Source organism: Anabrus simplex, chromosome 1 (genome assembly GCF_040414725.1).
Source record: "Anabrus simplex isolate iqAnaSimp1 chromosome 1, ASM4041472v1, whole genome shotgun sequence".
NCBI classification, from domain to species: Eukaryota; Metazoa; Arthropoda; class Insecta; order Orthoptera; family Tettigoniidae; genus Anabrus; species Anabrus simplex.
Window position 1 is genome coordinate 1,061,629,586 of NC_090265.1, and position 13,269 is coordinate 1,061,642,854.

General features: G+C 39.9%; 1 protein-coding gene across 7 annotated transcripts in view; it reads left to right on the plus strand.

The window, feature by feature from the left end:
- Positions 1-13,269, plus strand: part of scrib (scribble) — an 884,084-nt gene that overhangs the window by 354,107 nt on the left and 516,708 nt on the right. For all 7 annotated transcript variants that reach the window (XR_011017587.1, XM_067137118.2, XM_068225382.1 and 4 more), the window contains exon 9: positions 12,956-13,067. Coding sequence is in view for 6 of the 7 variants with exons in the window: in XM_067137118.2 (XP_066993219.2) it covers positions 12,956-13,067 (112 nt within the window). In the remaining variant the exon portion in view is untranslated. The remainder of the gene's footprint in view (positions 1-12,955; positions 13,068-13,269) is intronic.

The window sequence follows — 13,269 nt, forward strand, 5'->3', positions numbered from 1 at the left end:
AGCCACCGGCAGTGCCAATGCACTATGAGACACTCTGTCTCACTACTAAAAATTGATGGCTGCTTGGCCATCAGATAATACAGATGTTGATTCCCGTAGGGAATCTGAAATATTTGTTCAGAATGAGTAAATTTTTAATACCAATATAAATGGTCCGTTATTGGACATTATAAATTTTCCAGCTAACTCATTCCTGTTTGCCAGCGTTTCGCCCCCGTGTGCTAGGCTGGGCTCATCAGTTGGTACCTAGCACACCTACCAAACAGGAATCAGTTAGCTGGAAAATTTATAATGTCCAATAATGGACCATTTATATTGGTATTATAAATTTACTCATTCTGAACAAATATTTCAGATTCCCTATGGGAAACAACATCTGTATCATCTGATGGCCAAGCAGGCATCAATTTTTGATAAGGAGACAAAGTCTCTCATAGTGCATTGGCACTGCCGGTGGCTGCAATTAGCCTACGCAGTGGCCTCCACGGTATGCACTAGCCAGCGTCTTGGTAGGTGTGCTAGGTACTAACTGATGAGCCTAGCCTAGCACACGGGGGCGAAACCCTGGCAAACAGGAATGAGTTAGCTGGAAAATTTATAATGTCCAATAACGGACCATTTATATTGGTATTATAAATTTACTCATTCTGAACAAATATTTCAGAATCCCATATGGGAAACATCTATATCATCGCCTTCAAATATCGACGAGATTGCTAGCAAGTGTACATAGTGATAAAACTCTACCGAAGGTCGCATTTTGTGGCAAATGCTTCAGTTTTTTTATTCAAACAGCATCACCTAACCTAAATTAACCATAAATGTATCATGAAAACTTATATCAAGTGCCAGTAGACAAGTGATAACCTTCTCGCTATAAATTTACATGGGAATAGCCCTACCCATACCTGCCAACCCTTCTGATTTAGCCGGAAACTTTCCGTTTACATGGGAATAGCCTTACCCATAGCTGCCAACCCTTCCGATTTAGCCGGAAACTTTCCGTTTTTTAACTCGTCTTCTGATTTTCCGATTTATTTTTACTTCTTCCTATTTTCGACCAGTATAACCTCCAGTATGGCCAATACTCTTCCCCTAGAATAAATTCTTATGTGCTAGTGTAATTTTCAAGCGTTATTTATTTGTTGCTTTATTTGGCGAGTGTATAGTATTTCCTGCTCATTACAGCAGCGTGTATGCTTTACAGCTGGGAATTCAGGACGGAACTCGTCCTACAAGCGGGAGAGGCTAGCGTGTGCTAGCGACACCATTAATCGGAATTCAGGACGAAGTAGGAACAAATCTTACTTTGTTATTATGTGGTTCACACGCTGTTAACATCGTTTCTATGTGTAGTTTCGTTGGAGTTGTAGTCCACGTGTTTCTCATTGCGGTTGTGTGCTTTTCCCCCTGCCGAAGTCTTATGATAATAATGTATGACCAATATTGATCTGTTTTGTATGCAATAGTTTCGTGTATTTCAATTTTTTTGTGTTCATTCTTAGTTCATAATTTTAATGTCTTCCAGAGAGTTGTCTTGATGACAGTTTCTGATGTTTTTTCTTCACACTAGAGCCACAAAACCTATAAAATTGAATTCCCTTTAATTTTATGGTCTATTAAAGGTAACATCTTATGCATTTTCTTGTAATAGTTTTTCTGTTTTCTTAGTTTAAGATTTTAAATTTGATGGTCAATTTGCATAATTGTAAATTGTCTTTTTTTAAATTTATTTTTTTACTTAGACCGTGATCAAATCCAATCTAAAAACACAGCTTCTCAATTTTTATCGCGGCCCTCCTGACCTTTTTAAAATAAGGCAAACAAACCAGCCAACATTGCAAAACAATAATCGTGAACGGGACCACTAGATTGAGAAGAAATTGAGAATGCTGCTGCTCTAAAGTTTTAAATTTCATCGGCATTTTTCCATCACTTGTCACATGCATTTCACCTGCACGTTATCTACTCTCAGGCTTGATTATCAGAACTCCATGAACAGGTGGAATTTTTAGTTTAAAAATCTATCTATAAGCATTGATTAGTATACCAGGCAAAGTATTCACTGGCATCTTGGAAGGGAGGGTGCGATCAGTCGTTGAGAGGAAGTTGGATGAAAACCAGTGTTGTGTCAGGATCAGATTTTTAGTATGCGCCAGGTAATTGAAAAATGCTACGAGAGGAATAGGCAGTTGTGTTTATGTTTCGTAGATCTAGAGAACGCATATGACAGGGTACCGAGGGAAAAGATGTTCGCTATACTGGAGGACTATGGAATTAAAGGTAGATTATTAAAATCAATCAAAGGCATTTATGTTGACAATTGGGCTTCAGTGAGAATTGATGGTAGAATGAGTTCTTGGTTCAGGGTACTTACAGGAGTTAGACAAGGCTGTAATCTTTCACCTTTGCTGTTTGTAGTTTACATGGATCATCTGCTGAAAGGTATAAAATGGCAGGGAGGGATTCAGTTAGGTGGAAATGTAGTAAGCAGTTTGGCCTATGCTGACGACTTGGTCTTAATGGCAGACTGTGCCGAAAGCCTGCAGTCTAATATCTTGGAACTTGAAAATAGGTGCAATGAGTATGGTATGAAAATTAGCCTCTCGAAGACTAAATTGATGTCAGTAGGTAAGAAATTCAACAGAATTGAATGTCAGATTGGAGATACAAAGCTAGAACAGGTTGATAATTTCAAGTATTTAGGTTGTGTGTTCTCCCAGGATGGTAATATAGTAAGTGAGATTGAATCAAGGTGTCATAAGGCTAATGCAGTGAGCTCGCAGTTGCGATCAGCAGTATTCTGTAAGAAGGAAGTGAGCTCCCAGACGAAACTATCTTTACATCGGTCTGTTTTCAGACCAACTTTGCTTTACGGGAGCGAAAGCTGGGTGGACTCAGGATATCTTATTCATAAGTTACAAGTAACAGACATGAAAGTAGCAAGAATGATTGCTGGTACAAACAGGTGGGAACAATGGCAGGAGGGTACTCGGAATGAGGAGATAAAGTCTAATTTAGGAATGAACTCGATGGATGAAGCTGTACGCATAAACCGGCTTCGGTGGTGTGGTCATGTGAGGCGAATGGAGGAGGATAGGTTACCTAGGAGAATAATGGACTCTGTTATGGTGGGTAAGAGAAGTAGAAGGAGACCAAGACGACGATGGTTAGACTCGGTTTCTAACGATTTAAAGATAAGAGGTATAGAACTAAATGAGGCCACAACACTAGTTGCAAATCGAGGATTGTGGCGACGTTTAGTAAATTCCCAGAGGCTTGCAGACTGAACGCTGAAAGGCATAACAGTCTATAATGATAATGTAATGTATGTATGTATGTATGTATGTATGTATGTATGTATGTATGTAAAAATTCTCTTGTTGTTGTTGTTATTATTATTATTATTATTATTATTATTATTATTATTATTATTATTATTATTATCGGGGACCTTTCAATGCATTTCCTCAAATTAGAGACATTTTCCTTATAATTGAGATTTTGTACACACAAATCATATCGGGTCTTTGCTCATTGTCCACAATGCATTGTAAACCTCAAGATGAAAAGGGGGAAGATCACCCAGAACTTTTTTGAGCAACTACGCTTCAGTATGTATTACTACCAATAAAGAATAGAAATACTGTATAATCTCAAATACCACCCGCCACCGAATAAGACCTGCACCCTTATTTTGAAGAACAAAATTTTAAAAAAAAAGTGAAGTCAAAATTATTTACAATCTTTACTAACACACATCAAATGATTAGAAAATACAAATAAAAGTAAACTGATCTTTGTAGAACGATATCCAACGAGTTCATTCATCATCAGTACCAACTTCGGAACTTTCATCACCATCACCTTCCCACAAAATGTCATCACTGCCATCCATAGTATTAGAAATGCTACATTTCCTGAAGCTCTTCCGTATGAGGTCTCCAGGGATACGATTCCATGCCGTCAAAATCCACGAACACAGCAGGTGAACTTCCGTGCGCTGAATGCGATCAGTTGGCTTCAGCGTGTGATTATCAGCCGCCATCCATTATGTATAGAGCTGTTTCAAGGCTGCTTTAAATGGACGGTTCACGCAGACATCCAGCGGCTGTAGCATAGAAGTCATCCCGCCCAGCATGACTGCTAGGTCGGTTTTCCCATCCTTGATATGTTTCTTCACAGCGTCTGTTATATGGCCGCGGTAACTTTCGAGAACATGCGAGGTCTTTTGTCCCAATAATGCACCAGGGCGACGTTGCCAGACACACTTTACCCAGTCTTCCACAAGTGAACTGTCCATCCAGCTGGAGTTCTGAGTTCTGACGATAACGCCTGTGGGTAGACTTTTAGGAAGCGTCTTTCGCTTGAGAACAATGTACGGCGGCAATTTGGTTCCGTCGGCGAGAATACACAACATTACTGAACACTGTTGTTTTTCATTACCACCTGTTCTAAATGGTAACAATTTTCGCACCCTTAACATTCACAGTCCTGTCCACTGCCATTTCAGAGTAGACTGGCGTCTGATCTGCATTGCCAATTTGGGAAAGCAAATATGCATTTTCCTTCCGCAGCCGAATTATGTGATGCTGGAACGACAATAACTTCTCATCGTAGGCACCTGGAAGACGCTGTGAAATTGAGGTACGCCTTCGTATGCCTAACCCATTTCTTTTATAAAAATTACAAATGCATCCTCGGCTTGCCTTAAACCCTTCCATTGAAAGTTCCTTTGCGATATCTAATGCCTTCAGCTGACACATTTTGGTTGACACATCATATCCCAATTCCCGCCTTTCTGTCGCATATTTATAAAGGGTTTTTTTTTTCAATTTCTGGAAATTGTACACTCAGTCCACGATAAGCTCTACGATCACCACTACATATTAATAGCACATTTTCCTTCTTTCTCCAATCGCAAATACACGACTCGTCAATATCGTATTTCCTACCGGTGGCACAATTTCCAATAATTTCGGCTTCTCAAACTGCGGTACTTTCAGTTTCTCACTTGCAGTAAAAGATCGCAAACACTTTGTGGAATTCATGTTAATACAGTTGAACGTTACTCTGTTCTACGTAATTCGTATTTGTACGTAATTTGCTTTAGGACCCGGCAAAATGTAATTTAAAAGCATGTTAATTAAACCTTACTTATACGTAATCCGTTTATTCGTAATTCGCTGTTGTACGTATTAAGTGCCAGTGAAATATAAATGAGTTTTGCGTAATTGTATTGAGAATGTGCTTTTTTAAAAAATAAACTACTGTATTTACGAAGTTTCCTCTTTGTCGGCGTTGGCGGAAGTAGAGCGATAATGTTTCGGTGATGAAACATAACACTGAGTTTCGCCGAGTGACATTGTTGACCCTTACTTACTTGCGACTTAACAAGGGCGAGTCCCCTTCGCTCATCCTCTACCTTCGTCGTTTTTGACACGCCGCCAAAGATTAAGGTACATTGTAAGCAAAATGGGCGGTTTTGGTGTGGAAACAAAAGAAAATACAGTAAATTTGTTGGAATATGAGAATTTCTTTTGTGGGAACAACGGAGAAGTAAAATGTCCACGATGCCGATACCTGGTGTTTACTGGTGAAAGTAGTTTTTTTATTCAGTTGTTTTTGATTACCTATGGAGAACAGAAAAAGGAAAAGTTAAACGAGAAGTGAACGCTAATCCACACAAAACAAAAACGGAAATCGCTTCAGACTTAGGGATTGCTTATACCACGCTATGTACAGTCATCAGTAAAAGAAACGCCATTTTAGAGGAGTTCTTAAATCTGGGTTCAAAACAGCAAAGCGCAGCCGTCGGCAAGAAGGATGGTACGTAGATTTGGAGAAAGCACTTTTCTCATGGTTCCAGCAAAAGCGGGCTGCAGCTCTATGGAGACATGCTGAAGACAAAGGCGATAGATTTAGCTAAAATAATGAGTATCACTGCTGCTTTCAAGGCTTAATCAAGATGGTTGCAAGGATTTAAAGATCGTCATGGAATCACAGGGAGAACAATTTGCGGTGACTCAAAATCTGCAGACGACGTCACGGTACAACACTGGAAAGAAGAGGTTCTGCTGGGTATCGTAAGCGATTATCAGCTTCCAAACATCTAAAACTGTGATGAGACCGGCCTATTTTTTAATCTCCTTCCTAATAAAACATTAGCTGAAAAAAGTGACTCATGCCATGGAGGGAAGAAAAGTAAAATTTGTGTAACAGTACTTCTCGCCACCAATGCAGATGGATCTGACAAACTTCCTCCGCTTATGATAGGAAAATCAAAGAATCCAGGTGTTTTAAGGGTGTGAAAACAAAACCTAAAGAACATGAATCCAATGGAACAGTGGTTGAAAAAACTGGACATTAAAATGAAAGAGAAACAGAAGAAGATCCTTCTTCTTATGGATCGATGTGCAGCACATCCACCTCAAATCGTTCAGGAGAATGTCTGAATGGAATTTTTCCCTCCTAACTGTACCAATGTTCTACAACTGCTTGATTTGGGCATCATTGCAAATTTCAAAGTGCATTATAGAAAAATGCTGGTTCAACATTTAATAACACTGAGTGATGCAGGAAATGAACCTCTTTCCATTCATTTGCTACAAGCCATGGACTTTTTTTCGGCTGCCTGGAAGCAGGTCTCATCCTCCACAATCAGCAACTGTTTCCACAAAGCTGGTGTCTTACCAAAAGAGGTTGCCTCTAATGATGGTTATGGGGACGAAGTTTTTTCTGGCAATGAGCTAACGCTACCGGAAGGTGTAGAATTCGATACTTTTGTGCATTTCGATGACAATCTGGCTGTATGTGGTGAACTACCGGATGAAGAGATTATTGCTGATGTATGCCAACAACGTGGCGGTGATGGACCAGCTACAAGCGATAGTGACATTGGAGATGGATATAACGACTTCAATCTTGACACCTGAACTGAGTGAAGTGTTAAGTGCAATCGAAGTGTGTAGGCGTTACATCAGTGCGCAAAATTGTAGTGAAAATGCCTTGAATTCATTACCAAGTTTGCTAAAGGAGATTTATACTCTTAATGCAAGAAAAGTGAAACAAGCCAAACTATCTGATTTCTTTAAGGCTGGGCCAAGTTCAAAATAATACTTACTGTCATAATGTATTTATTATTTGCAAGCATTTACACATATAGGTATATTCCATTGGTTTTTCACTAAATATGTGATGCATTACGTAAGTCTGATTTCTAAGTAATTCTGAGTTACAAGTAGTTTTTTCTCTTCCCCTTGATATACGTATAAGTCAGGTTCAACTGTACTCTGAGAACGTGCGTGAGACATGCCAAGCGCGTAAGTAGCGTATACTGAGAGCGGAGAGAGCATTGTTGCCAAGTCGCGCCAGTGGTGATGCCTGATTTACGCGCATTCGAAAAGATAAATTTCCCAACATTTTAAATAAGACCCGCACCCAATTTTGGAAGCGATATTTTCGAAAAAACAGTGTGGGTGGTACTCGAGATTATACGGTAACTAAAGAATATCTGTATCTGGGCAGCAAGTAACAGAGTAGGAATGTCAGTACCGCTTCTCAGCTGTTACAAAATTATCGCTCGTGCCTTGCAGGAGTGTGCCCTTAAACTGAACTGCTGTGCTTCCTAATGTCCGTTAGCCAATCACAAACTCCCGATCCTTCCTTTGGTTTTGCCAAGACGTTACTTTTGTATTAGGGTCTCCGGCAGAATGTGATATTTCAGGGACAGCTTACTATTATGGAATAGAACACATTATCATGTTATGATATGTAACATCCATCTCTAGGAATACAGTAGATATAATAGATGTGCAAACCAGAAATGGTACCACACAGCATTGCACATCAAATCTGGAAACTACTGGCATCTGTAAAACGATCATCGAACTACTTTCGATAATATAATGGGACGTGTTAGCTTGTCCCACCCATTAGACATTTTCCTTATAATTGAGATTTTGTACACATAAATCATATCGGGTCTTTGCTCATTGTCCACAACACATTGTAAACCTCAAGATGAAAAGTGGGAAGATCACCCAGAACTGTTTTGAGCTACTACGCTTCGGTATGTTTTACCACCAATAAGCAATAGAAATACTGTATTATCTCAAATACCACCCACCACCGAATAAGACCTGCACCCTTATTTTGAAGAACAAAATTTAAAAAAAAAGTGAAGTCAAAATTATTTACTATGGTTTGTTAGGTAACTATGCTTAGGCCATTTCTCAAACATGTTAGACAAGAGTGAAAATGATTTTAAGTGGTTATGGCAGCAACAGTTCTTCCTACAGTAACGTTGACGAATAACTTAGTTGAAAGTTTGAGAATTTTTTCTTTGTATCTGGCGCTCTTGTTTTGTTGAACATTTACTATGAACTTCTATGAGTGCTGAGAATTGTCGGTGGGAAATATCAACCTTTCTATTTTGAAATATATAGTATTTTCAAATTGGAGCACTCGTGACCATTTCGCACTTCACTGTACCTGTACCTTGTAGGCTGCTTCTGCACATATAATTAGTAGCTGTCATGGGTAAAAGTGGTGATTTATGCAAGTTGCATAAGGATGATTATCGGCTTTCAAACCAAGTGAAGCAGAATTTTTGGAACAGCATGGATTGTGAAGTGTTCAGCTACTGGTGTGGTGAAAGCATGTAGTGAGTGATAAGTGAATAATCACCGTGGAAGGAAGCTGTGGATTACCATGTGCCATTGATGTTGGAGGTGAATGTTTCGTGTGAAGGTGTGCGACAACTGACCAGCACGCTGCAGTGGAGCAGCTCTCTCTCTATCTGTATGCAAAAGAGGGCTATAGGTGTATATTTGAAACGACAGTTCAGCAAATTCTGCTGCAAATGGAGTTCTGAAGCGAATGAATGGCCACTGCACCTATACTAACAAAGATGCATCGAAAAAGCTTCAGCTTGCATGGCAATATTGTAATTGGGGCTTTACTGATTGATGTTATTGTTACCAATGAATACCTTTTTCTCCTTCGAATGGGTGGAATTTTAGGTGAGAGACAGGAGAGAACAAATACCTTGCAACCATTGCGAAAAGAACGCAATCAGCTGGTGGAGGCTTTGTAGTCAAGGGAATGTTTATGGCATTCTCTGGGACTGTCTATTCATTTTGAAGAATCTGTCAACTGATTTTGATTCCAAGTACTTCCCTGGTCTCCTAATTCGCCCCAGATTTGAAAACATTTCAGCGACTGTGTGACCATCTCTTCATCGTGTTGGCTTTATAGATCCTCTATCACGACCATCAACAAATGAAATGTACATTAATATCAACAATATAGAAACTTGTTTACGAGTTCGAGTTTTAGGAAGTGCATGTTGGTTTTATTCTTATAAAGACTTCATACATTTGTTAAACCAAGTGAGTTGCTACATGGTTTGCATTGGGAGATTATCGCTCGAACCCTACCAACAGCAGCCCTGAAGATGGTTTTCTGTGGTTTCCTACTTACACACCTGGCAAATGCTGAAGCTCTACCCCAGGCCACAGGTAAATGCTGGGGCTGTACCTTAATTGAGGCCACATCTGCTTCCTTCCCTTATTCTAGACCTTTCCTGTCCCAAGTTGTCATAAGACCTATTTGAGTTGATGCAACGTTAAACCCTAAGGGACCGGGAGAGTTGGCCATGCAGTTAAGGGTGCGTGGCTGTAAGCTTGCATCTCGGAGATAGTGGATTTGAACCCCACTGTCGGCAGCCCTGAAGATGGTTTCCCGTGGTTTCCATTTTCGCACCAGGCAAATACTGGGGCTGTATCTTAATCAGAGCTACAGCCACTTCCTACCCACTCCTAGGTTTTTATTATCCCTTCATCGCCATAAGACCTATCTGTGTCAGTGCGACGTAAAGCCAATTGTTAAGGGAAAAAATTGCTAAATGCAAGAGGAAGTACCAAATAGACCTTTAATGAATAATAATTTTATTGGTTTTATGCATCACATACTACTTTTACAGTTTTCGGGAGTTGCTGAGGTGCCAGAATTTTGTCCTGGAGGAGTTCTTTTACGTTCTGACATATTTGAATGGCACCCTCAAACCACCTAGTTAAGCTCATCTGAGCTACCCGATCCAGGGGACCTTTAACGAAGTATATTTTTTAAAGATGAAGACCATATATTATTTTGAAGGTGGAAAGTTTTCTTTAGTCCAAGTAGTTGCAACATACCTTCATTTTGTTGGCTATTTGTTTAGTATGATAAAGTGAGAAATAAATATGGACAAATAGAACTAACAAAATGGAAAAAGGCCCAATTTCTAACCTGGTCAACATATAATAAATGCCTGTCAGTAGACACTACGATTCAACACTCTAAAACCATTACTCTCCCGGAAGCCACTTACGCTTGTGAAATCTTGTTCCAAATTAAAAACGGAAGAACTGATGAGCTGCTAGCATAAATAAAAAGTACCGTGTCAAAGGATTCTGGAGTATCCTTCCTAATGAAACTGTCTATCGAGAGATTGACCCTATCACCAGCACAGCGAAGAAGAAAATATTGTATTTCTTTCACATTTTGCGACTACCAGGAAACTGGATTTTACGACAACTAGTGATGAGAGATCTTGGAAGGATTCACAAAATTCAGCAAGATATCAAAGCAGTTTGACTTGAGATAGCAGATGCATAGAACAAAAATAAAATGGACACCCTTCTTAAGAGTCGCAAATTTTCAGCAGAAGTGACACACAGAGGTTCTATCGTGATTTCAGATGAGTCAAGAAAATATGATCGGAACAAATGACGAGTTGCTGGGCATATCACAAGAACCAAACATGTATAATAATATACCGCTGGATACTGTGGTTCAAATCCCGTTCATTCCATGCGAGGTTTGTACTGGACAAAGTGGAGGCGGGACAGGTTTTCTCTGGGTACTCCAGTTTTCCATGTCATCTTTCATTCCAGCAACACACTCCACTATCATTTCATTTCATCAGTCAGTCATTAATCATTGCCCCAAGGGAATGCGACAGGCCTCAGCAGCCGGCACAATTTGTATCCTCGCCGCAAGTTGGGGGCTTCATTCATCCCATCCCTGACCCGGTCTTTGACTGGAAAACAGATTGTATGTTTTCATTATTATTATTATTATTATTATTATTATTATTATTATTATTATTATTATTATTATTATTATTATTGTTGTTGTTGTTGTTGTTGTTGTTGTTGTTGTTGTTGTCCAAGAAAGATAACAAGAGCAAAATATACGTGCCTGAGAAATGGAGTGAGAGCAGCAATTTGCTATGTTTGCATGTTTAGTGTGCATGTAAAAGAATGTCACGAGTCTAAAATTTTTGGCTTCATCATTAGTTGGAGGACAGAGTAAGAATGGTGGTGATTATTATTAAAAAATTTTTTTCTAATTTGCTTTGTGTTGCACCGACACAAATAGGTCTTATGGCAACGTTGGGATAGGAAAGAACTAGGAGTGGCAAGGAAGGGGCCGTGTTCTTAATTTAGTTAATTGCCTGGTGTGAAAATGGGAAACCAGGGAAAACCATCTTCAGGGCTCCCAACAGTGGGGTTCGAAGCCACTATCTCTTGGATGCAAGTTCACAGCTGCGCACCCCTAACTGCATAGCCAGCTCACCTGGTTATTGAAAAGTAGATGCTGCTGTGAGTTAAGGAGGTAGTGGGGGGTGAGCGAGACAGAGAATGGAAAAAGACCATGGGGGCTTCCCTAGATCTGAGCACCAGTTGATGTAAACCTCAGAATCTCATGGGAGAAGAGGCTGAGAATTTCAGGGTAAATATTAAATGAGGTAAATATTCGTTCATCATACGTGGCTCATTTTTTCCTTTTAACAATGCAGGTACTGTGTTAGTCACCTTATGTGCACCTTATGGTTAGGGTTGATAATTTTTAGATTTCCTTCATTATTTGCCTCCACCATCCCCTCTTTCAACCAACAGATCAACAACAGACCACATACTAACCCTGCGGCTCATCCTTGAAAAGTGTTATGAGTACAACGTCGACATTCACCAGCTTTACATGACTACAAGGAGGCTTACGACAGTGTGGACAGGTCAAGGCTGCGACAGGTTTGGAAGAGATGCAGGTGTTGATGAAGATCACCAACTTTGTCCTGATGACTGTGAGAAGTACCAGAGCCAAAGTGAAGATCCAGGGCCAGCTCTCCAGGGAGTTCGAAGTGCAGAGAGGGTTGAGGCAAGGTGACGCATTGTCAACCACTCTGTTTAACCTCTGTCTGGAGCATGTTATGCGTCGAATGCCTCTGAACCCAGGGGTACCAGTACTTGATCTTCGCGGATGATGTTGCCCTACTTGGGAGAAGTGCGAACTACCTGATGGAAGCTCTGGAGCACATAAGCGAAGGATCACAACATCTGGGCTTAAATATCAACAAGGACAAAACCAAGTACATGGTGAACACCGAAGACATAACAAGATTTCACGGCGTGAGAGGACTGGAATATGCAGGAAACACGTACGAGAGAGTAACGCAGTTTAAGTACCTGGGAGCCCTCATGACTGAGGACAACAAGGTCAGTAAGGAGATAAAGGCTAGGGTGGCAGCTGGGAACAGGTGTTACTTCGCCTTCCAGAAGTTACTGAAGACTGCAACGCTGTCCAGAAGATTAAAACTCACTGTGTACTGGGTTATAATCCGTCCAATTGCACTGTATGCGTGCAAGACTTTCTACGGGTGTGGGAGAGAAAGATCTTGAGGAAGATTTAAAGGCAATATTAATAAATTCAAAAGCAGACAGCCATAATGTATGTGTGCATTTTATTGTGTAGAATATATGTATCTTTTTTATCATGATACATTTTTTCTTTTTGGCTTTTCAGCCTGATTTAATACATGATCAATCTGCAAACTTTTGTGGACAGGAGATAAAACAAATTGACATTTGTTTTTGAAGAATTATATCAATAAAAAGTCTGTACTTTACAGGTAAACTCTCACAGCTTGGGGTGCTATCCTTGCGAGACAATAAGTTGCAGTATTTGCCCACCGAAGTTGGCAATTGTCGGGAACTGCATGTGCTTGATGTCTCGGGAAACCGGTAAGTTGGTGTTGTGTATTATGTTTTACTATTTTGTTTTGAAATAATTTTTTGCTGGAAGATAGACCTACTGTATAGATTTTATAGATCATAGTGTTAGTTTCAGTATTGCAATGTGAATACAAATGTTGAGTGTTTCTGAAATAAATTGTAAACCCTAGGGGGGTTTGGGTAGGTTAAAATACTGTATTGATTTGTATCT